At 35.9% G+C, this 21959-nt stretch overlaps 3 protein-coding genes and 1 pseudogene across 3 annotated transcripts; all 4 read right to left on the minus strand.

Moving 5' to 3' along the window:
* Positions 1-1465: 1465 nt before the first annotated feature.
* On the minus strand, positions 1466-4765 carry LOC116136145 (beta-glucosidase BoGH3B-like). The gene is made up of 8 exons (XM_031421848.1): positions 4755-4765; positions 4533-4623; positions 3696-3841; positions 3154-3397; positions 2878-2982; positions 2613-2795; positions 2033-2222; positions 1466-1944 (listed from the first exon to the last, which is right to left on the minus strand). The coding sequence occupies exons 1-8, from the start codon at positions 4763-4765 to the stop codon at positions 1466-1468; spliced, it is 1449 nt and encodes a 482-aa protein (XP_031277708.1).
* LOC116136216 (lysosomal beta glucosidase-like) lies at positions 4632-5599 on the minus strand. Its single transcript, XM_031421932.1, has 2 exons — positions 5327-5599; positions 4632-5026 (listed from the first exon to the last, which is right to left on the minus strand). The coding sequence occupies exons 1-2, from the start codon at positions 5475-5477 to the stop codon at positions 4779-4781; spliced, it is 399 nt and encodes a 132-aa protein (XP_031277792.1). The 5' UTR covers positions 5478-5599; the 3' UTR covers positions 4632-4778.
* Positions 5600-5734: 135 nt separating this feature from the next.
* On the minus strand, positions 5735-6759 carry LOC116136146 (annotated as a pseudogene).
* Positions 6760-7533: 774 nt separating this feature from the next.
* On the minus strand, positions 7534-12531 carry LOC116136147. The gene is made up of 6 exons (XM_031421849.1): positions 11181-12531; positions 9943-11075; positions 9110-9829; positions 8812-9033; positions 8242-8595; positions 7534-7953 (listed from the first exon to the last, which is right to left on the minus strand). The coding sequence occupies exons 1-6, from the start codon at positions 12529-12531 to the stop codon at positions 7534-7536; spliced, it is 4200 nt and encodes a 1399-aa protein (XP_031277709.1).
* Positions 12532-21959: the final 9428 nt, after the last annotated feature.

Raw genomic sequence — 21959 nt, forward strand, 5'->3', positions numbered from 1 at the left:
ATTATCAATTAGGACTTTTAGATGTATAATTTAAGAAGTTTTAAGTTCGATTTACTTGATTATTAACAGAGGTGGTCAATAAAAACAGAGGCCAATAAAGAGGGTGCCACGGGAGGCTTAATGGAATGAATAGAATATTATTACATTATTTGCTTGTAATTAGGTTATAATATAAAATTTCAAAATCTTTCCAAAAAAATATATCAACTGGTCAACATCGGTGAAACTCGCCGACCAACTAATTTCTGCCACATTGTTGGTGTCACCAATTGGGCAGATCCCACCCTCCGATAATTGTCACAAAGATGTCACACGAAGGTTGTGATCGACGATCACTGCACGTGACGTCATTATGACGATTATTGGAGGTTGGGATATGCCTAGTTGGACATATTAGCGATCTTTGATTCATCAAGTGTCATAGGTGACGTCGATAACGTGGCGTAAATTTGTCAATCGAGGACAACAACACTATCGACAATTGCACTGGTAACGACAATAGTATCGGTTCTGATAATAAGGGATAATCAATGAAATATAATAAGAATAAAGATAGGTTGACAAACAAATTTTACAACTTTCTCTCACAAACGTTGACGTGACAACTCGTATTTGGCTAGATGAGACCCATTGTTGAGCAGACGGAATCCATTATGAGTTGACATATTACGTTTGTGAGAGAAAATTAATGAGAAGTGTTTGTAGTGTAGTATTACTGATATAATAATAATTATTTTAATAAAATAATTTAAATTTAAAATATATTGATTTAATGGTAAATGAGAAATTACAAATTAAAAAAAAAGGGTAAATTGGACATTTTTTACGCCCATTACGGGTAATGGATGCCATTCCCCTCAAATTTGGAAGGAAAAGTAGAAATAAGATTCCTATTTTTTATGCCACTACTATGAACCAACCCAAGCAAACATGACCTTAATTCTTTAATTGAATAGTAAGATATTGTAAATACAAAATGTAATATTAATTATTAAACTATTGACCAATCCTGAAAAGTCTATTTTGCCCCTCTAGTGTTTGATTTTCATTAACATCAGTTTTCTTAGTGGGGGTAAATACCAGTATTTGAAATGATAGGATCTTGAAATAGACCCAAACCCCAGGGGGGTCAATGTAATTCGTGGAAATCATGTTTGAACAAACGGTTAACAGTCAATCTACGTATTATTGACTAGATTCACAACTTTCTCTCACAATTCCTAATATGGCAACTCGTCATTGATTAACTCACAAATAAGTAGACAAGACCTATACAAGTAAACAGGATCTATTTCGCTAGCTGATTAATGACAAATTATCACCTTTCACAACCCCCGACATAACAACTCGTTATGGATTAACACTCAAATGGGTAGACGAAACCCATACAAGCAGACGGAACCCATTTTACGAACTGACTAATGAAAAACTATCACGTCAGGAGTTGTGAGATTGGATTATAAACCTAGTATTTGTATGTCAACCCAAAATCGAGAGGAAACAATGGATCATAAGCATTATCTGAAGCATTCATTGGTAGCTGTTCAACTCCTCTAAACCATGTAACTGGGAGTTGGCCCGTGAAATCATAATCTCCGAAGATAACATCTGCAATTCCGCTTCCTTCACTTCCAGGAAGCCAAGCAGCAACAAAAGCATCTAATTTTTCCAACAACTGTGGCTCCACAGTCAAGGGTCTTCCAGATATCAGAATTGCCAACGCCGGGATTCTTTCCGCGACTGAGTTTATTACTTCACTTCCTTTGACGGGGATTACAAGTTCAGCATTATCACCACCATTTTCTGCGTATGGTTCTTCACCAAAAGCTACAATGGCGAAAGAAAAATCTTGTCTTTCTAAGGTATGGGGAGAAGGATATTGCTCGTAAATCACTTCTGTTTTGTCTCTGACTGCTTCTTTGATTGCTTCCAAAATGCTTGTGCCTGAAAATGAAATAACTTGTAAGTAAAGCTTGTATCATGTAATTTACGGGAGGAAATTAGCCATAAAACTGCCTACCAATTGTAATACCACCGCTAAGTCCATACTTAGTTTTTGTCCATCCTCCACATTGATAGCCAAGATCTTTAGCATGTGTTCCAGTGACAAGAATTCTTTTAGCATTTCTGTCTAATGGAAGAAAAGGTTTCTTCGGATTCTTTCCATTCTTTAAAAGAACCAAAGACTTGCGAACTGCTTCGCGAGCTAGTTCTCTATGCAGCTGCAGAAAAACATTGGACTTGATATCAATTCTCAGACTCAGTTTTTGTTAATATATACACTTCATGATATCATAACATTGGAACAGAAACAATGAAAAAGAAAAAGAAGAAGGCAACTCTTCTGTTTCTTTATTCTCTAAAACCTGCTTATTTCATCTGGAAGGTTGCCATGATTCAGCAGAAACATTTGCTGGGGAATCACGGATTCACAATTTGGTGAAAGCATAAGTAATTGGACTTTTTGAGGAAACAACAGGAGTATTAACAAGGTTGAAATAATTTAGCCTGGTGAGACTGAGATCTGAGAGAAATTGTTTCTTCTAGTAACAAAAAAAACCAGCAACATGCAATCGGGTAACTAAAATATGTGCTGAATTCTTTAAAGTTACCTTGCAACCAACAATATCGAGCAAAGATCTATCACAAAAGGGATACTCAAATACACCAGCAAGAAACTTCACTCTCAGTATTCGCTCAACAGCATCATCAATCCTGGACATTGGTACCTCTCCTGATTCCACCAGAAATGTCAAATCGTCCACAAATTGTTTGAATCTATGAGGAACCATGACCTGCATATTTTCTGAGTCAGGAAAATGGTGGCATGAAAAAAAAGAACTACCTACAATTAGACTTTTTGGAGTTAGACTCTACCATGTCAATTCCAGCATTAACAGCAGTGGAAATACATTGGCGATAGTTTGATCCATAAGGTATGGTAAGTTCATCAATACCTTCCCAATCTGAAATCAGAAAACCCTGCAAGCAGAAGACCAGATCAAGATATTAACACTCCAAGAATTTGAATGAATAATGATCTGCTGCATCATATTCTAATATAATTGGATGTAGCATCACACTCTGACAGAAGATCTGTGGAATTTCCAAGATAGATTAATAAATAAATACAATCAGGGTTGACTTGTCTACCTTAAATCCTAGCTTATTTTTCAAAACTTGTGTCAGGAGAAAATGGTCACCGTGAAGTTTGCTTCCATTCCAACTAGAATATGATGCCATGACAGTGCAAACTCCTTGTGAAATACAGTCCAGATAAGGTGCCATATGAACTTTCTCCAAATCATCATAAGGCAAAATTGTATCTCCTTCATTTTTACCTCTCACAGTACCTCCATCTCCAACAAAATGCTTAGCACATGCAATAATATTGTTTCTGGAATCACATCAAGTAAATTAATGAGCACATTTTCAAATGGACAAGGCACATTAAATTATGGGGTAGAACAGAATTAAGAGTGACTGCAGAAGCTAAGAGATGTAGTATGTTTATTCAAGAAACAGAAATGTAAAAGGAACTTCTAAATCCTTTTCCTGATCAGTGTATATTAAATCCGAAATTGAATAATGATGAAAAAGATAGAATTCATTGATCACGAGGCTCACTTAAAACATATTTGTATGATTACAGAAGATGTGGAAAAGAAAGTTATTAGATGGCGATTTCTCTCTACCTTCCAGCCATGAAAGGGTAGCCATTGGGGTGTCCTTTTGGTGGCTCTCCCTGTAATCCTGAGACAATGGGAGTCATCTTTCTAACGATGTCTGTGTCTTCACCATAACTCTCATAACATCTTCCCCATCTGGGATCTTTGCATACCTGACAGAGCCAAATAAGCTTGCTCAGGAAAAAATCGAATCATGCCAAAAGAATGATTCTTAAGAAAGAATAAAGAGAATAAGATATACTACAAGCAAATGGATTATCTCAAGTTATGATAGTTTTTCAATTGCTGGAATTCATGATTCAGATCTCTTTAAGGACATCTATAATTACAATTATAAATCTCACATCTGAAAGGAATATCAGTTCTGACCAGATTCTACATGATAGTTGATAACATGTCCACACATATAAATGAAACCATCAGTTACATTTCTCTCAAGTTATTATTTAATAAATTTTCATTGTAGTTTTGATAGGTAACATTTCATATTACATTGCATGTGCACCTCAAACTACAAATTTATCCAGCAGATAATCTGGAACATACGAGAGAAAAGAGAATAAAAAAAGAATTTGATCTTGTGCAATGAAGATAAATGACTTCATCAATCAAATGTCTAATAGTTTTGGTGAAAGGTGGAACAAGAATAAGTCCAAGAACAAAAAGGTTGGAAATTAAGGTAGTCAATGTTTGTCTAACATATATATGAAGGATGTTCTCCCAGTCTAGCTCGCTATATAACATGTAAAGCTCATTACTAGTGATGAAAAATCAATTCAACTAACAAGTTGAAGACAACATAATTATGTATAAAGAAGTGCGACCAGTAACATTTGGACTTACCGCTATACAGGGAGCAAAAGTATAATGAATGCCAGTTGCCCTAACTTCAAGAGCTGTTGCAGCTCCAATCCTTCGCGCCAAGTCTCCATCTCTGTCACAGATTGCAATTCATCCGAATCAAGGAGCAGCAACAGTGACAACCTTACCAAAAACTCGAAGAAACAAAATAGGGATATATTTCATCAAGTCTTAGTGCACTTGCTGCTTTAACCTTTTGCTAACACTTGAACCATTATAGGTGGAGTCTTATCCGCAATTCAAATATTTGGGTCCAGTGATTGAAACTAACCTTGTAGCTCCAAGGCCAATATTGTGAGGAAATTTGGTAGCACCATGGATGCTATTGTTACCATGAACTGCATCAATCCCATAAATGAGCGGAATCCCAAGCCTGGATTCAAGTGCTGACTTCTGGAATCCATCAACCATATCCGCCCAATCAGACGACAATGCATTCTCAAATGGTCCACTTCCTGGTGCACTCTGTATACTCCCTGCAAAATATTCCATACAATGCCTCAAAACATGTGTATTTTTGTAAATCCGAACTTAAATGAAAGACTTTGTTAAAAGAGAAAATAGTACGAATTCTTATATAACTTCTAACAGGACCAGTTCAGCAAAAACCCCTTCTGTTTGCTTCTTTAAACTTATGTTTCAAGGAGTTTGATAAAGAGAAATTTTGTCTTTAACAAATTACTAACCACAATTTATGTCCGGATTTTAAAACTAAGATATCAGTATCTTTAAAGCGTGTTGCTATAAATTGATAAGCGAAAGAGACAGAAGCGTACCGATGAAGAAGTCTCTTAGGGCTGAGGGAGTGGAAACTTCACGCTCAATCTGAGTCATTTGACCAATTTTCTCTTTCAAGGTCATGCGAGAGAGAAGGTCTTTGATACGATCCTCTATGTGGGCATCTGGGTTCTTGTATATGCAGTCCATGGCCTCCAGTTAGTAGCTGATCTGATCAAATGAACCAACTAAATCACAAAACAAGTTTCAGCTGTATAGAAAGCCGGAGAGAGCCATATCTTTGACTAAAAATAGTCTTCTCGGTTGAAAGAATCGAGAATGTGCTTTATCTGATAACCATCTATCTTCATCTCTTTTTATAATATATTATTTTTAACAATAATATATAAAAAAAAAAGTGAAGCAATGGGAGTCACAGTCAGTTAACTAATGAATTAACATGAACACTTCCTGACATATCATTCTCCTTCTACAGAATCTAAATTGTTGCCTAAATTATCCTGACAAATAGAAACTTTTTATTGATGTTCAAATGATAAAAACAGCTACCAAAAACAGAAAAACAAACTATAAATGTAAGCCTATTCAACTCTCTTTTCCTCTGGTTTATCTTCAGCTTTATCTTGAACTTCTTCTTGCTCTTGCTTGCACCTCCTGTCATCTTTAAAATATCTCTTCCAAAACCAGTGCTTCTTCAATGCTTTCTCAACTATTTCATCAACGGGGGTACCCTTTGTTTCAGGCAACATGATGGTAGCAAAAGTTCCCGATGTGACAAGCCATACAACAAAGAAAAAGAAAATGCCCTATCGCATATGGCACAGCACTGTGACAAAAGCTTGAGCTATAATGAAGGTGCAAAACATGTTTGTGCTAGCACCAAAAAAGTAACCCGCATTTCGAGTCTATAGTGGGTAGATTTCACATGCAATTAACCACCCAAAAGGACCCATGACCATGCAAAACCAGCCACAAATACACACACCAAGATCACCATAATTTTAGCATAATTCGACGGCATCTAGAATATATTGCAAGAATTACCCCCATTGCATACTACAAGAAACAAGGATCAAAATCAAGTTAGTACTGCTAAACAAAACGACTGATTACTGAACAAAGTTCTCGATACGGGTTCATATTTGAGTCTAATAGATGCTATCACGTAAAACGTGGATTCAAATATGAGACTTTTAAATTTGATATCACGTAAAACGTGGATTCAAATATGAGACTTTTAAATTTGATATCACGTAAAACGTGGATTCAAAATGGTTCCCAAACCAAAGAACACAGAAGCCAATTGAACGGTTGGCCTTCGGCCAAGTTTCCTGCAAACAAAGGAGGCAACAAAGCTAGCCACAATGGCCGCAAGGTAGAGTGAAGATGAGAGCTGGAGATATTGGTTTTTATATTTGCAGTAGTTGTTCTCTTTTGCTCGGTGCTTCTTAATGTAAACATCAGGGTCCATTAATGTTACTCCTTCTACAACATCAGTATCAACAAAATAAAGCCATGAGTATGTATTCTAAAGGTACACGTTAAAAGAAAAAAAAAAAAACATTTTGAATGTTAAAAATGTGGATATGAAACTAGCTAAAATGCCAATATCATAGCCAAACAGAAGACCACCAAAGGCTGCAATAATTCAATATCCCTCTGATTTGAAGCCAAACCCCACTTGTTTTAGGACTCATACTATAGTTCATTAACACCTAAAATAGGGAGCAGAAAAAACAAAAACTGTTTCCACTTTGAAACATTACATTCTAACGAGAAATAAATTACTTAGTAGTCACAAGTTGTAAAGACGGGTGACTCAAAAGTAGGTCACATTGATGCCTAACAGAACTAATGGTAACAATTAAGAAACTAAAACTGAGGAATCCCCAGTTTTGCTATACTGTTAATTGAATTGAAAGGAAAGGAAACAAGAAAAAACCTCTTCTACAGTACAATGCCTAACAGAACTTTCAATTCTGGATGCTGTAAACTAAATATGACCTTCTCTTCAACTGCCAATCCAATGTTCCCCCTCATTTTGCTGTATCTGTTTCTTTGTTTGGAGCCTTGACATCAGATTCTATTGGCATTGACATTGGTTGGTCTGCTACATTCCCTTGATTAATCAAGCTTTTATTGTTGATAATTTCGGTGACTACTGTTTCACTCACATTTTCTATGATGCCAACCTCAGCTGTAGCCTTAGCGGGGGTTGGTTGGTCTAAAACATGCTCTTGATCAATCAAGCTTTTTCCTTGTTACTCATTTCAGTGTGAAGTGTTTCGCTCATATTGTGCATCACATCAACTTCTGTTGGAGACTTAACTGGACTTGGTTGTTCTGCAATTTGTTCTTGATCAATCAAGCTATTCATGCTGCCAGTCTCGTTGCCTAAAGTTTCATTGGCATTCTGCAAGATATCAAATTGAGTTGTAGCATTGCTTGTCTTTGGTTGGTCTGCAAAATTCTCCTCATTATTGTTGCTCATGTTGTCATTGGCACCTGTTTCTGTTTCTTTCATATTGTACATTGTATCACCTTCAGCTATAGCCTTAATTGGCTCTGGTTGGTCCGCAAAATTCACTGGATCAATCAAGGTTATCTTGTCGCTCATTTCAATCAATGTGTGCATGATATTCTGCTGAACAGGGTGAGATGGTGCCTATCCAGTGACACAGAATCCCAACATTAGTAATCTTTCAGTTTCAGAAAATGAAATTAAAAAAATGCAATAACAGATTCGTTTTTAAAGCAAGAGAGAAGAAGCAAAAGCATGTACTTATAAGAAAATGTTTCCTTTCATTTCCTTGGAGAAAAGGAGAAGCAAGGAAATCCAAGACTTGCACTTATGTGCTCTCAGTGACAGTTTTCACATTTAAAGTTTTCTTCGCTTAGATTGTCTTCTTAGCGAACAAAGATTATATAAAATATAATGATAACTTCATATTACCTCTTGCGATGCAGTTTCAGCAGCTGTTATTGTGGGTTTGGAAACTTCATATTCCATGATATTTTTGGATTCAATTGGGTTAACTGCTTCTAAGTTGTCTTCAGAAGTAACTTGTTCTGTAAAGCGCATAATATCCTCTCTGGCCTTGCTGGCGCTATAATTCTCATTTCCTTCAATTGAGTTTGATGGACCAACAGTAACTTCATTTTCTGTCAGCTTCCCCCTAGGAAGTTGGGGTTCATTTTTACTGCCTTCCACAGATTTTAACTCCTCCTTATCTTCTTTCTTATTGACTGCTGGATCACTGATGTTGTTGGCTTCTTTGGTGGATTTTTCTGAACAATTTGGGGTTTCCTATTCAATGTCACAAGAGGTGCATGCATTAGTTTAATTTCTTTATATCTTTGTGATAAATTGATTTTTGCATGCTCGAAGATATGCCAAATAACATGGAATCTAAATAGGAAATAACTCAAAGAATGAACAATCAAAAGAAGACAGGACGATGGTACTTGAAATTTGAAAACTAATCAAGTAGAACTAATTCACAATATACTGAATGGTTCCCACCTCTTCTTTCACTATAGTTCCAGGGAAATCTGAATTTTCAATTTTCTCTTCTGGTTCTAGTGAGCTAATGCCTGCTTTACAGTCAGGCACAGTTTGGGATTTTCCTTCAATATGATCGACAGGTCCTGGATCGGTTTCATGAGCATCTTCTAATTTTACAGTAGCAGCCACAGGATTGATCACTGGTTCTGATTTACCTTCAACAACTTCAACAGATGGTTCCTGTACAATACGAGGTGCATCTCTAAATCCAACTATCTTATGTAATCAGGAAAAACAGTTACTACAGTATACTGACCTCAGATAATCCGGAACTGCTACTAGTTGATGGGTATTTTAATGGATTCACTACCCAATGCTGTGAATCCTGAGGAGCAGTCAGTGGTAAGCTTTCAGGTTCTACTTCGTCCCCTGAATTATTTCTGACTATGCCATCCACAATGGTTTGCTGGACATTGGCGTTTACCTGACGATCCACATGTGACGAGGGTATTTGATCTTTTGGGATATTTCCTGGTAATACAGACCTTGGAGATGAGCATGAACTTGAGCGAGCAGAAATTTGCTCAGAAATAAATGCCATTGGCTGCCGGGGATGCACAATGGGGTTATCATAACTCTGATTTACCCCAGAAACTCCTTCAGTGATGCTTTGCTCATCTTTACTGTCTTGAACTGATAGCAAAGTGTCTCTCGCCTCAGTTATCTTCGACATTTCCCCTACGTCTTCAGGTTCATTTGGCTCTCCAGGATCTCTTCCGATAAACGTTGTGCTTTTATTTTCTTTCGTCTCTTCTTGAGGCTCTGAGACAGTTTTTTGCTCAGCGGGCTTGTCAGTAGAATTGTTCTCAATGTGCTTGCTAGATTCCGAAGTAATTTTCTCAGCTGGTTGTGACAGGTCTGTCAAAGCCATGTTCTTGGTTACTATGTCGTCATTCTTTGGATGGACTACTTGATCACCAGCATTAAAGACAGCATTCCCTTCTGTTGCTGACTTTTGAGGGGGATTAGATAATTCCTATTTGTTATCCAAAATTTGAAATGTGAGTCCAAGCCATAATTTCTTACTATTCTTCATCTTAAAAGAGAAAATAACAGAAAATAGCAATTTAAGTATATTTTTTTACTGACCTGTGGCTTCTCAGAATAAACTCCACAAGGTTGGTGAAGCACTGACTCTTTCATTGGGTGCAGAGGTTTTTGTGGAATTTTAGGTGGCAATGCATCTGAAAGTTTAGGGACCCTATGTACTTCTTCCCCTATTTGTTTGGCATTTTCGGAGATTTTATTATTTGGGTTCTTTGAATGAGCTTCATCTTTTTCGGGCATTATATTTCTTGAAGATGACAATGTACTTGTGCTACTCATATCTTGATCAGTAACATGTTCTGGACTTGTGAATGATGAAGTCTGATCCTGGAGATTTTGCTTGATAGCAGAAAATCCTACTTGTACGATATCATCCTCTCTGACCTCATTAACTTCTCTTGATCTTGATTCATATTCATCTATTCCTGATAGATGAGATGAGGCTCCAAACATTTCTTCGCTGCCAAATATCATCTCCCTTTCGACGTCCCCATCATATAAGGATTCTATATCAGCAGGTGACATGGCTCCATCAGGTGGCAGTGGAGGGGAACCAAGTTCTGAGACCTCCACCTGCAAGTCAGAAGCTATGGAATAGACAGGGCTAGGACAAGGCATCTTATCGCGAAAAAAGAAACGGTTCTCCAGTTTTGGCTTGTAAACTGGTGATGGACTAGAATCATATGCAGTTCCATTATAAGCTATGTTTTCAGGAACTGAAAAGGTGAGAGAGTTTTGGACACGGTCACTGAGCTTTTGAGGAAATTTACCTGGTCTTGCCTCTAAAATTTCTGTATGTGTAGGAAGGTTTCCATGGAAACTCAATTCACTGGCGTCATCAGATGCCGGTGAACATTGTTCACTACTGTGATCTCTTGCTGAATCTGTGTCCTCATGAACTAGTTCACTACTGTGATCTCTTGCTGAATTTGTGTCCCCATGAACTTCACTTCTATAAGTTGATCTCGACTCCACGTCCTGAAAATCTGTCTCTTCTTGGATTCCTGCCATGCCAGTGCCAGGTTCTTTGTCTCCAGCTTTGAGTTCCTCTGCCTTTTTTGATTGTTTGGAAGCCTGGCTTCCTACTTCCACAAGATCAGTTGCACTTAACATCCGGAACAAGGCTTGACCTTGGCACAAATAGTTATCAATTAGCTGGTCATGAGCACTCATATCTGCAAAAGAAAAACAAAATATAAGATTCAGTACAAGTCATAATCCATTTCATTTTATTATTAGTACAAATGTAAATGATGAAGATTAAAAGGAATTTGTCTTACCTGAAAAGGTTCTGAATCTAGAGAATCTCAGTCTCTCTTCATGCTTCTTCCCATCAGCATATGAACAGGACTTGGAATTGTTTTGATCCTGCTGGGATTCTAATGAGAAAGAAGGTCCCCAACACAAGCCCTCGTGTTTGGGAAAGAACATATCCTTCCGGTGAGCTGCTGAGAATTCTTGCTGGAAACTGTCTGACATAAGATTTGGTTTCTCTTCTAATGGATCATAGGGAATGTCAAACGGATTTCTTGATGGCAGCATAACAGAAGGCGCCGAACCTGGTGTATGAGGGCCTTCAAGAGATTCATTACTAGGACAATTCAGAAGGGTACTTCTCAATATAGAAATCGGAGCAATTTGTCCTTGAGAACCACAGCCTGGGTCTATAACTCTTTTCTCAACTGCCATCCTGAATAATTTCCTTGCTCTTCTTCTAGCAATAAGACTTTCTAGCCTTTTGTTTCTTTCCAGCTCTGAATCTCCAAGATCCATAAGGTTCTGTTGATCATCTTCCGTCCATTCCACAGCCTTATTCCTCTCCTGTTGTGCTTCTTCTTCATCTTCTGCATCATCAGACGAACTTTCCACCTCCAACTCGCCACCACCAATATTTTCAGACTGGTCAACCAGTTCATCGTGTATTAGATCAACCATTGAAGGTTGAGAATACAAGGTTGGTTGGTGTTGTTCAAGTGCTTGAGCATCTCCACCGGCAATTGCATTTCCGGATGGACTTTCTCCGCGATCCAAACTACTACTTTCTTTCTCCTCATTTGTCTCTTTTAATTTCTCCTCATTCAAGCTAGTTTCATTGAACAAGTCTTCTGGTGCTTGAATATTTTCAGCAGTAGCTGCATTTTGGTTGGAAATTTCCCTCTCCTCCATGACTAGTTTCTGGTTTTCAGCAACTGAAGCATCAATAGGAGTTCTCCGGCTCTTTTGCTCCTTCTTACCACCTTCTGCATCCCATTCATTGTTCTTGTCTTTGAAATTTCTTCTTCGACTTTGTATAACCGTCTTGTCGCCACTTCTACGGACAACGTGATGATCAGCCAGAGGAGACTTGGATTCAACAAATGATTTCTCATCAACCCTTTTGACACTAATCTGTTGGAGTTTGCAATTTTGGGTTGCGGAATAAATTTTGATGGAAACAACAATGCAGAAAACAACTGGAGAAGTGAATAACAGAAAGTAGAAAACAGAAGGAATTAAAAAATACAGAAGGAAGAAACCTAACACAACACCAAAAACAAAAGGGTGTTTTTCTACACATTTACAGCAAGCATCCATGGAAAATTTAACAACCCCCCTTACAAAATCTTGGACAGTCTTTGCATCAATACCCATCTTCTTTATTTCTTGGAAAAATCTACCATGAACAACACATAAACATTAACTAATATGGGATTATAAGCTGTAAACTATCTGTAAAATGAAATCAAATGTGAAAAACCAGAGAATGGGGGTGATGGGAGAGGTGAGTGATTTGCTAAGAAACAGAAAAACAAAACAAACTAAAAAATTCTTAGCTTGTGAGAATGAGTTTTCTTTTTTAGAAAATTTTAATTTGTTTGGCTGATAGCTCATGTTAGATCCTCTAATTCAGGAGTTCTTAGTATCCTGTTATCTTCCCTGATTCTTGGGATTGAAAGGATAAAATAGAAAACAGTTATGTGAGGAAATGGCGGTTGTCATTGCATTTAAAAGAGCATGATGTATTTGTGTCCCTTTGGCCTTGTTGTTCTCAATAATTATAATTTTGATGAATTAATCTGAGTAATTAAACAAATTTATTTCGTCTTTATTTTATTAATTATTATTATTATTAGTGTTTTTTACGTGCTACCCTTGAGGTTTGGCACAAAAAACTTTTTCCCCTTCAATTTTGAAAATTAAAGCTATAACCCCTAAGTGGCCGGGTGGGACGATACAGACTCTTGAGTGTATTACTGAAAAGATCTTGAGTTTGATTCCCTTCGCTTACTAATAGGGGTGGCTATTAGAGGGTTTACTTGATCGTTAACTTTAGGATTAGTTAAGCTGCGCACAAGCTAGTTCAGACACTCAATCACAAAAGAAAAAAAAAAACAAAAAAAAAAAAAACAAAAAACAAAAAAGCTACCACCCCAATGATGTTTCTGTTAATTAAATGTAATAGTTCAAAGGTAATATTTTGAATGAATGGCTTTCATTTTTTTGGTTAAAGAGTTGAAAGTTCCGTTTGAAGTTTTGACTAAATAAGTGATTATTTTGATAATGTTACAATTTTTTAATTTAAAAATAGTCAATTAGTTGACTAGGCTCTGTTTGGTTATTTATTTAGAATACTATTCTATGTTATTTAATTGTAGTAACTCTTTCTAACTAGTATACTTTAGGAAATATGATATAAGTTCACTAAATATGTTATAAAAACACATAAACATATAAGTGAAAGATAAAAGGGAAAATTTTCTTTACTTTATATATTAAATTCTTTACAATACAAAAGTATCATATACATAAACTCAAAAATAGTGGACAGTGGTGCCATTTCCCATCGCTTCTCGACGTCCATCCGACCGCTTCTCACCTATTCCCTGCAAAAACAAAGAAATTAATAGAGTAAGCACTAATTTCTCAGTAAGTAAACCCACTATGTATTCTTCTCTCTCCGTTGCTCAATTTCTGAGTTTCTTTCCTTACATTACACTTTTATGTTCTTTTATCATTCTTTCTCTATTCTAAACTCTCCGTTCTTTCTTTCTTTCTAATTTCTTTCTACTCAAGATAGTAGTCATAGTGTCATGCATAAGTATGATGCAAGTGCACAAATGCAAGAAGTGTACATTTTCTTTTCTGTTTTTCTATTCTTATTATGTTTTTCTTTATTTTTCTGTTTTTCTTTATTTTCTCTATTTCTCTTCTTTCTTTCTATCTTTCTATTCTTTTCTTTTCTTATTCTTTCTTTCTTTCTTATTCTTTTGCCAATCGGACTCGGTTGAGGCATGGATTCAGAACCTTGACCGTGTGAATGTATTCTTCTTTCTTGGGTACAGCCCTCATCCACATACACTTTTACAGACTCTACCAATTCTTCTTTTTTATTCTTAGGCTGCTCACTTAAGACGGCGTGCATGCGGGAAAATTTTTCTTGTCACTCGCGGGTTCCCCATCGTAACAACCTCCTCTTCTCTTATATGCTTTTAGAACTTAAAGTTCATGTTCTTTTCTTTTCTTTAATAACTTTCTTTTCTTTCTTCTTTAATATTCTTAATGTTCTTATATGCATGAAGATGGGCTTTTCTTATGGTTCTTTCTTAATTCAAATGTTTAAATGCAATGATGCAATATGGCATATAAACATGTCATTCTCTACTTTCTCTACTATCTACCAACTCATATCAAGATAATAAATCAATAAACTCATACATGTACTTCTCTATGAAATTTCATCAAACACTTTATCTACACAAATAAGGCACTAGGGTGATTATACTACCATAACAATCTCTAACCACCAAGATTTTGGAGCAAAGCTCCCTAGAAACAACTCCAAACCTAGTCAAGAAAACACACTTCATAATTCTTCTCAAATTCTTTCTTAAACTCATCCAACTTCCATCAATCACCATAAACACAACCATCACTCCTCATGGTGGAATTCTAATCATGAATCATCATCAATTCCATTAACAATTCCATCAACCAATCTCAAGCATATAAATTCATATAAGAAAATCTGTACACTTTTATTGCTCAATCAAGGGCTAGGGTTGGATTTACTTACCTTGAACTTGAGTAATTCCACTAGAATCTCTCTCTCTTTGGTAGACTTCCTCTTTCTCTAAAACCTTAAGCATATAAACAGTAAGAATTTAACACTTTAAAAATTAATCTCACATCTATTTGCAAGAATTCTTACCTTTGGATGCTTAAGATTGAATCTCTACCAAAATCCAACCAAAAGTCCTCTAAATTACCTTGGAAATTTGATGAAGGAATTGAGAGGATTTGAGAGTGAAGGTGGCGTGTGAGGTGTAGAGAATGATAGGGTTTGTATTCTTGAACCCTTAATATCTCATATTAATATGCATACTTTCCCATTTTGCACTTACACTTTCTAGAAAATTTCATCTTTGCCCTTTAATCAATTACAAAAATGCCCTCACCTTCATTGCATTCTCCATAAAATTTTCTTACTTTTCACTCCCCACATTTACAACTAATTAGGGCTAGAATGGCCATTTTGCCTTTAGGGAAGTTTTCTCTAGAATTTTCTCAAAGATTTCAGCCAGCTCTTTGCCCTGGCAAAACTTTTTCTTTGCCTCGGCGAAGCATTCCAGAGCATACGTCGCCGCGGCGAAATTTCTTTTTTGTTGCGGCGAAGTCTGCAAATTCTAGAACATGATTTGGGCAGAGAGTTTGTTGCCGTGGCGAAGTCTGCAGTTTTCCAATTTTCAGTCTTTCACCTTAAAACAAGCAAAACTCAAGGAATTAAAGGCATAAAAGCATAAATAACTTACCTCAATGTGGGTGTTACATTAGCATTTTAGGAAAATATGATAGGATTCTGAGAAGTTTTTGATACACTTTTTAATAGCATTTTCTAAAAATATTTAGATCATTTTAACCCCTTAGGTTTGTTAATTTAACTAAACACCCCCTACAATAAAAGTTTATAAATTAACAAAAACATCCTCACCCACCCACATATTGCCGGTAGTCGGCCACCATCGTCAAAGGTTGCCGGAATCTACTAGAATGATGCATGACTGGTTGGATCTGGTCGGTCGTGTGCCGTTCTGGCTGGAAACGACTAGATCGACGGCCATAGATATGGCTAAATCTGGTTATCGTTGATGGTCATATCTCATTTGGCTATTGTCAACGGTCAAATTTGGCCATGGATCTAGTCATTTTCGGCCTAAGCCATGGTGGATTTGGCTAGAAACGGACAGATCGGGCCACAACCATTCATATCCAGTAGGAAGTGGGTCGTTATAGTGTCGATGGCCGACAGTGGTAATGGCGGTGGCTCCTGGCGGGTGATAGTGGTTTGGGTGGGTGGGAGTGTTTTTGTTAATTTTAGAACTTTTATTAAGAATGGGGGTATATACGAGTCAAGCCGATTTAAGTATCTGAACAGTTGAGCTCAGTTCATGATGAACAATGTTGAGTTCAAGCCAAGCTCATTCTAGCTTGAATACTTGAGCTCGAGCTCGAGCTTGCAAGTATGGGTGGTACTTGAGCTTCGAGTTTATTGTGAGAAGGGGGCCATTGTCATTTTTAAAACTTGAAAATTAAAAAAGTTATAAAACTTACAATTTGGCCCTTCGAGCGCAATGAGGCTCGCAAGCCTATCGAGTCGAGTTTCGCCTTGATTGGACTCAGCTCAACCCTTTAAACGAGTCACTCGAGCTCGAGCTCGATTGACTTCGAGTCGAGTTTGAGCTTTTCACGAACTGAGCTATAGTAGCTCGCGAACTGCTCAACTCGCTTCTCATTCCTAATTGATAAAGGTAATTATTGGCTGCGTTTGGATGAGTATTTTCATCCATATTTTGAGTTAGACTTTCCGAATAGTGTTTGGTTCAATATTTAGATAATACGATCTTCACAATTCTATTCCTAACTTTCTGACAGTTTGACCGTTTGAATTTATTTTTTGCAGCCTTCCCCTTTTTCACGCTTCTCTTTTGACAGCTTATGACACATTTGAAATTTTTTTTTGCAGCCTTCCTTTTTCACGCGTTCTGTTTTCTTCTTTCAAGCTACTTAACATGTTTTTTTTGCAGTCCTTTTTCACGTGTTAGTTGACTAGGCCTCGTTTTGTTTTTATTTAGAATACTATTCTATGTTATTTAATTGTAGTAACTCTTCTAACTAGTATACTTTAGGAAATATGTATAAGTTCACTAAATATGTATAAAAACACATAAACATATAAGTGAAAGATAAAAGGGAAAATTTTCTTTACTTTTATATTAAATTCTTTACAATACAAAGTATCATATACATAACTCAAAAATAGTGGACGTGGTGCCATTTCCCATCGCTTCTCGACGTCCATCCACCGCTTCTCACCTATTCCCTGCAAAAACAAAGAAATTAATAGAGTAAGCACTAATTTCTCAGTAAGTAAACCCACTATGTATTCTTCTCTCTCCGTTGCTCAATTTCTGAGTTTCTTTCCTTACATTACACTTTTATGTTCTTTTATCATTCTTTCTCTATTCTAAACTCTCCGTTCTTTCTTTCTTTCTAATTTCTTCTACTCAAATAGTAGTCATAGTGTCATCAAAGTATGATGCAATTGCACAAATGCAAGAAGGTACATTTTCTTTTCTGTTTTTCTATTCTTATTATGTTTTTCTTTATTTTCTTTTTTTCTTTATTTCTCTATTTCTCTTCTTTCTTCTATCTTTCTATTCTTTTCTTTTCTTATTCTTTCTTTCTTTCTTATTCTTTTGCCAATCGGACTCGGTTGAGGCATGGATTCAGAACCTGACCGTGTGATGTATCTTCTTTCTTGGGTCAACCCTCATCCACATACACTTTTACAGACTCTACCAATTCTTCTTTTTTATTCTTAGGCTGCTCACTTAAGACGCGTGCATGGGGAAAATTTTTCTTGTCACTCGCGGGTTCCCCATCGTAACAACCTCCTCTTCTCTTATATGCTTTTAGAACTTAAAGTTCATGTTCTTTTCTTTTCTTTAATCCTTTCTTTTCTTTCTTCTTTAATATTCTTAATGTTCTTATATGCATGAAGATGGGCTTTCTTATGGTTCTTTCTTCTTGAAGTTTTGATTAAATAAGTGATCATTTTGATAATGTTACAATTTTTTAATTTAAAAATAGTCAATTTTTTGGTTAGTTATTTAAAATAGCATTCTATGTTATTTAGCGTTTTAGGAAAATATGATGAGATTCTGAGAAGTTTTTGGAACACTTCTTAATAGCATTTTCTGAGAATATTTAAATCATTTTAACCCCCTAGATTTGTTAATTTAATAAACACCCCCTACAATAAATGTTTATAAATTAAAAAAAACATCCCCACCCACCCACATATTGCTGATAGTCGGCCACCATCGTCAAAGGTGGCCAGAATCTACTAGAATGGCGCACAACTAGCCGGATCTGGCCGATCGTATGCCGTTCTGGCTAGAAACGACTAGATTGATGGCCACAGATATGGCCAGATCTAGTTGTTGTTGATGGCCATATCTCGTTTGACTATCATCAACGGCCAAATTTGGCCATAGATCTAGCCGTTTTCGACCCGATCCATGGTGGATTTGGCTAGAAACGGATAGATCGAGCCACGACCGGTCATATCTAGTCGGTTCTGCGTTGTTATGGTGTTGATGGCCAATAGTGGTAGCAGCGGTGGCTACGGGCAGGTGATAGTGGCTTGGGTGGGTGGGGTTGTTTTTGTTAATTTTAAAAATTTTATTGAGAATAAGGGTGTATACGAGCCGAGCTGAGCTGAGTATCTGGACACTCGAGCTCGGTTCGTGATGAACAATGTCGATTTTGAGCTGAGCTTGTTCGAGCTTGAATACTTGGGCTCAAGCTCGGGCTTGCGAGTATGGGTGGGTGCTCGAGCCGCCTCGACCCTCCCTACCCCATAAGCTCCGAGCGCATCTATGAGACTCGGACGGCCGAGACGTGTCGTGTGGGAATCTAAAAACCTATACTCTAAATACGCTTTTCATAAAAACGTTCGCTTAGATTCGTTTTGAAAGCATAAACACATAAGATATATATATATATATATATTTGAAAGCATAAACACATACATACATTTGAAAATCTGAAAGCTAACGCGTACGTTCAAAAAATCCAAAAATGGATGGTATCAAATCTTCATATCTTTTATAATCAACACAGAAGATAAACATAGGGATAAAACATAATTCTGTAGCGGGAACAAACATGACATTTTTACACACATGATGAGTCAATGACGTGTGGACCTAACCTCAACAGGAATCACTCCTCAGCACGACTCTTCTTGTGAACCTGGGGAAAAAGGTCTAAAAAGGTAGGGGTGAGCACGGGTAGCGGGTAGAACCGGAACCGGGGATAAGAACCGAAACCAGAACCAGAACCTGCACTGTGCGGGTAGGTTCCGGTTCCAATTTTTTGGAACCGCTACTGTGCGGTTCTGGTTCCGGTTCCGGTTCTTGCATGTGGAGGAATCGGAACCGGAGCCGAAACCTGTAAAAAGGGTACCCTGTTTGGAACCTGTAGGGGGTATTCGGTTTAGAACCTGTTTTGGAATCTGTTTGAAACATGTTTTGGAACCTGTTTTGGAACCTATTTGGAACCTGCTTTAGATCCTGTTTTGGAACCTGTTTTGAAACCTGTTTAGAATCTATTTTGGAACCTGGACTATAATGAAATATTTGTGAAATGTAAATAATGGTGGAGTTTCTATTATTTTACATATAAAAAAATTTAAAATAGAAAAAGTTAAATTTAAATTTTTAGAATAACCTAATTAAATAAATATACGAATACAATTATACTTATTACATATAAATTACACCATATTAAAAGCTTTAATATATTATAATACATTAATATTAAAGTTTTGATCAATTAAGTGAATAATTGGAATTATGATCCAATTAAAAGTGTTTTAATGTTATTAAAAGAATTATTTTTGAATAAAATAATATATTTGATTGAATAATAATAATTTTATTTATTTACTTCAATTATCAAGTTTTAAGTATATCTATAGTAAATTAGCAATTAATTAATTATATATGATAAATAGATAAACATTAATAAATTTAATTACTAGTTAAATATCATACTTAATCAATTATAACATTACATTATAGTTAAATGATTACTTAATTAATTATAATTTTATAACATTACTTAATTGATTTATAGTATAATTAATTATAGTATTACATTAATTGATTAATACTTAGGGTGCGTTTGGTTTGGGGTGAAATAGGATAAATCCTGTAATCTTTGTTTAATTTTCAAGTTTCCCTCGTTTGGTTGTCAAATAATATAATATTACAGTAATATTTTATTACAAATAGTGGTTACTATTAGTAATATTGGGGGTAATTAGATTACCTTCCCAGGGGGTGTTAATGTTAGATTACCAGGGTAATCATAATTTTTACCCTATTTTGCCCTTAATATTTTATCATTCTGGACACATTTGCCTTCACATGTCTACCAAATAACAATTAAGCCAGACCCCCTACATTTGAGAACTTAGCTAAAACACCCCCGTCACAAAAAAGTTTAAAAGTTAACAAAATACCCCCAATCATCCAAGACCACCGCCGGCCGCTAGCCACCACCGTTGGCCATCGGCGAAAGTCACCATATCGGCACAAGACGGTAGGATCTTGCTGGTCGCGTGCCGATAAGGACATTTCCAACCATGGATTTGTGATCCATGGTCGGAAATGACCAGATCTAGCCGTTTCACGGCCAAAGATGTGGCTGTGAAATGCCATAGATCTGGCCGTGAAAAGACCGTTTCAAGGCCAAAGATCTGGCATTTTCACAGCCAGATCTATGGCCGTTTCACGGCCACATCTTTGGCCGTGAAATGGTCATATCAACAGCCAGATCTAGCCGTGAAACGACCATATTCACGGCCAGATCTGGCCGGATTAGGCCTAATCGGCGTACGACCAGCTAGATCTGGCTGGTCGTGTGCCATTACAGCAGCTTCCAGTGGTGGTGGCGGCTGCCGGCGGTGGTTTGGGGTGAGTGAGGGTGACTTTGCTACAAATTAAAGTTGTGTATGGTTGGAGTGTTTTGGTAAAATTTCAAATATAGGGGGGTTAAAAGAAATAATTTAAAAAATAATAGAATAAAATAAAAATAAAAATAATATTATATTATTATTTTAAAATGAGTGCAATTTAGTAATCCACAAAACATACCCACTCATTTATCCTCCCAACCAAACATATTATTATAACATATCCATTAATTTATTCAAACCGACCAAACACATTTCTCTAAAGATTCCCTAGTAATCTATCTTTCCAGTAATACAACATTCCTTAATAATATAACATTCACTGAACCAAACGTTACCTTAATTAATTGAGTTATAAGTTATAACATTTAGGATATTACTTAATTAAATAATTAAAAATTTAATTAATTATAGCATTAAATTATAGATTTATAATATAATTACTTAATCAATTATAACATTTCATTATAAACATTAGTACAAACTTAATTGATTAATTAAAAATTTAATTAATTATAATATAAAAAATGCTATCTTTACAAAAACCTATACAAAGAGGGCTATAAAGTGACATCATCCAGAAGAAAAAAACAAAGAAAAAACGGAAAAAGAGAAAGAGAGAAATCATGAAAATCAAGGGTGAGAATTGTCTTTGTATGCCCCATTTGTATGTGTTTTTGTAAAACTAGCATTGCTCTTATAATATTACATTAAAAATTTATAGTATTATTACTTAATTCACTATAAGTCTATAACATTACATTATAGTATGATTACATAATTAATTATAACATTACATAATTAAATGATTACTTAATTTATTATGATATTATATTATAAAAATTAGTAATTACTAATTTACTACATAAACATTACTACATTAGCATAATACTTAATTAAATGATTAGAAATTTAATTAATTACAACATTACATAATAAATTTATAGTATGATTACGTGATTAATTGTAACATTACATTATAATTAAATGATTACTTAATTAATTATAACATTTTATTATAAACAAATTAATTATAATA

This window comes from Pistacia vera, unplaced genomic scaffold (genome assembly GCF_008641045.1).
Source record: "Pistacia vera cultivar Batoury unplaced genomic scaffold, PisVer_v2 Contig31, whole genome shotgun sequence".
NCBI lineage: Eukaryota > Viridiplantae > Streptophyta > Magnoliopsida > Sapindales > Anacardiaceae > Pistacia > Pistacia vera.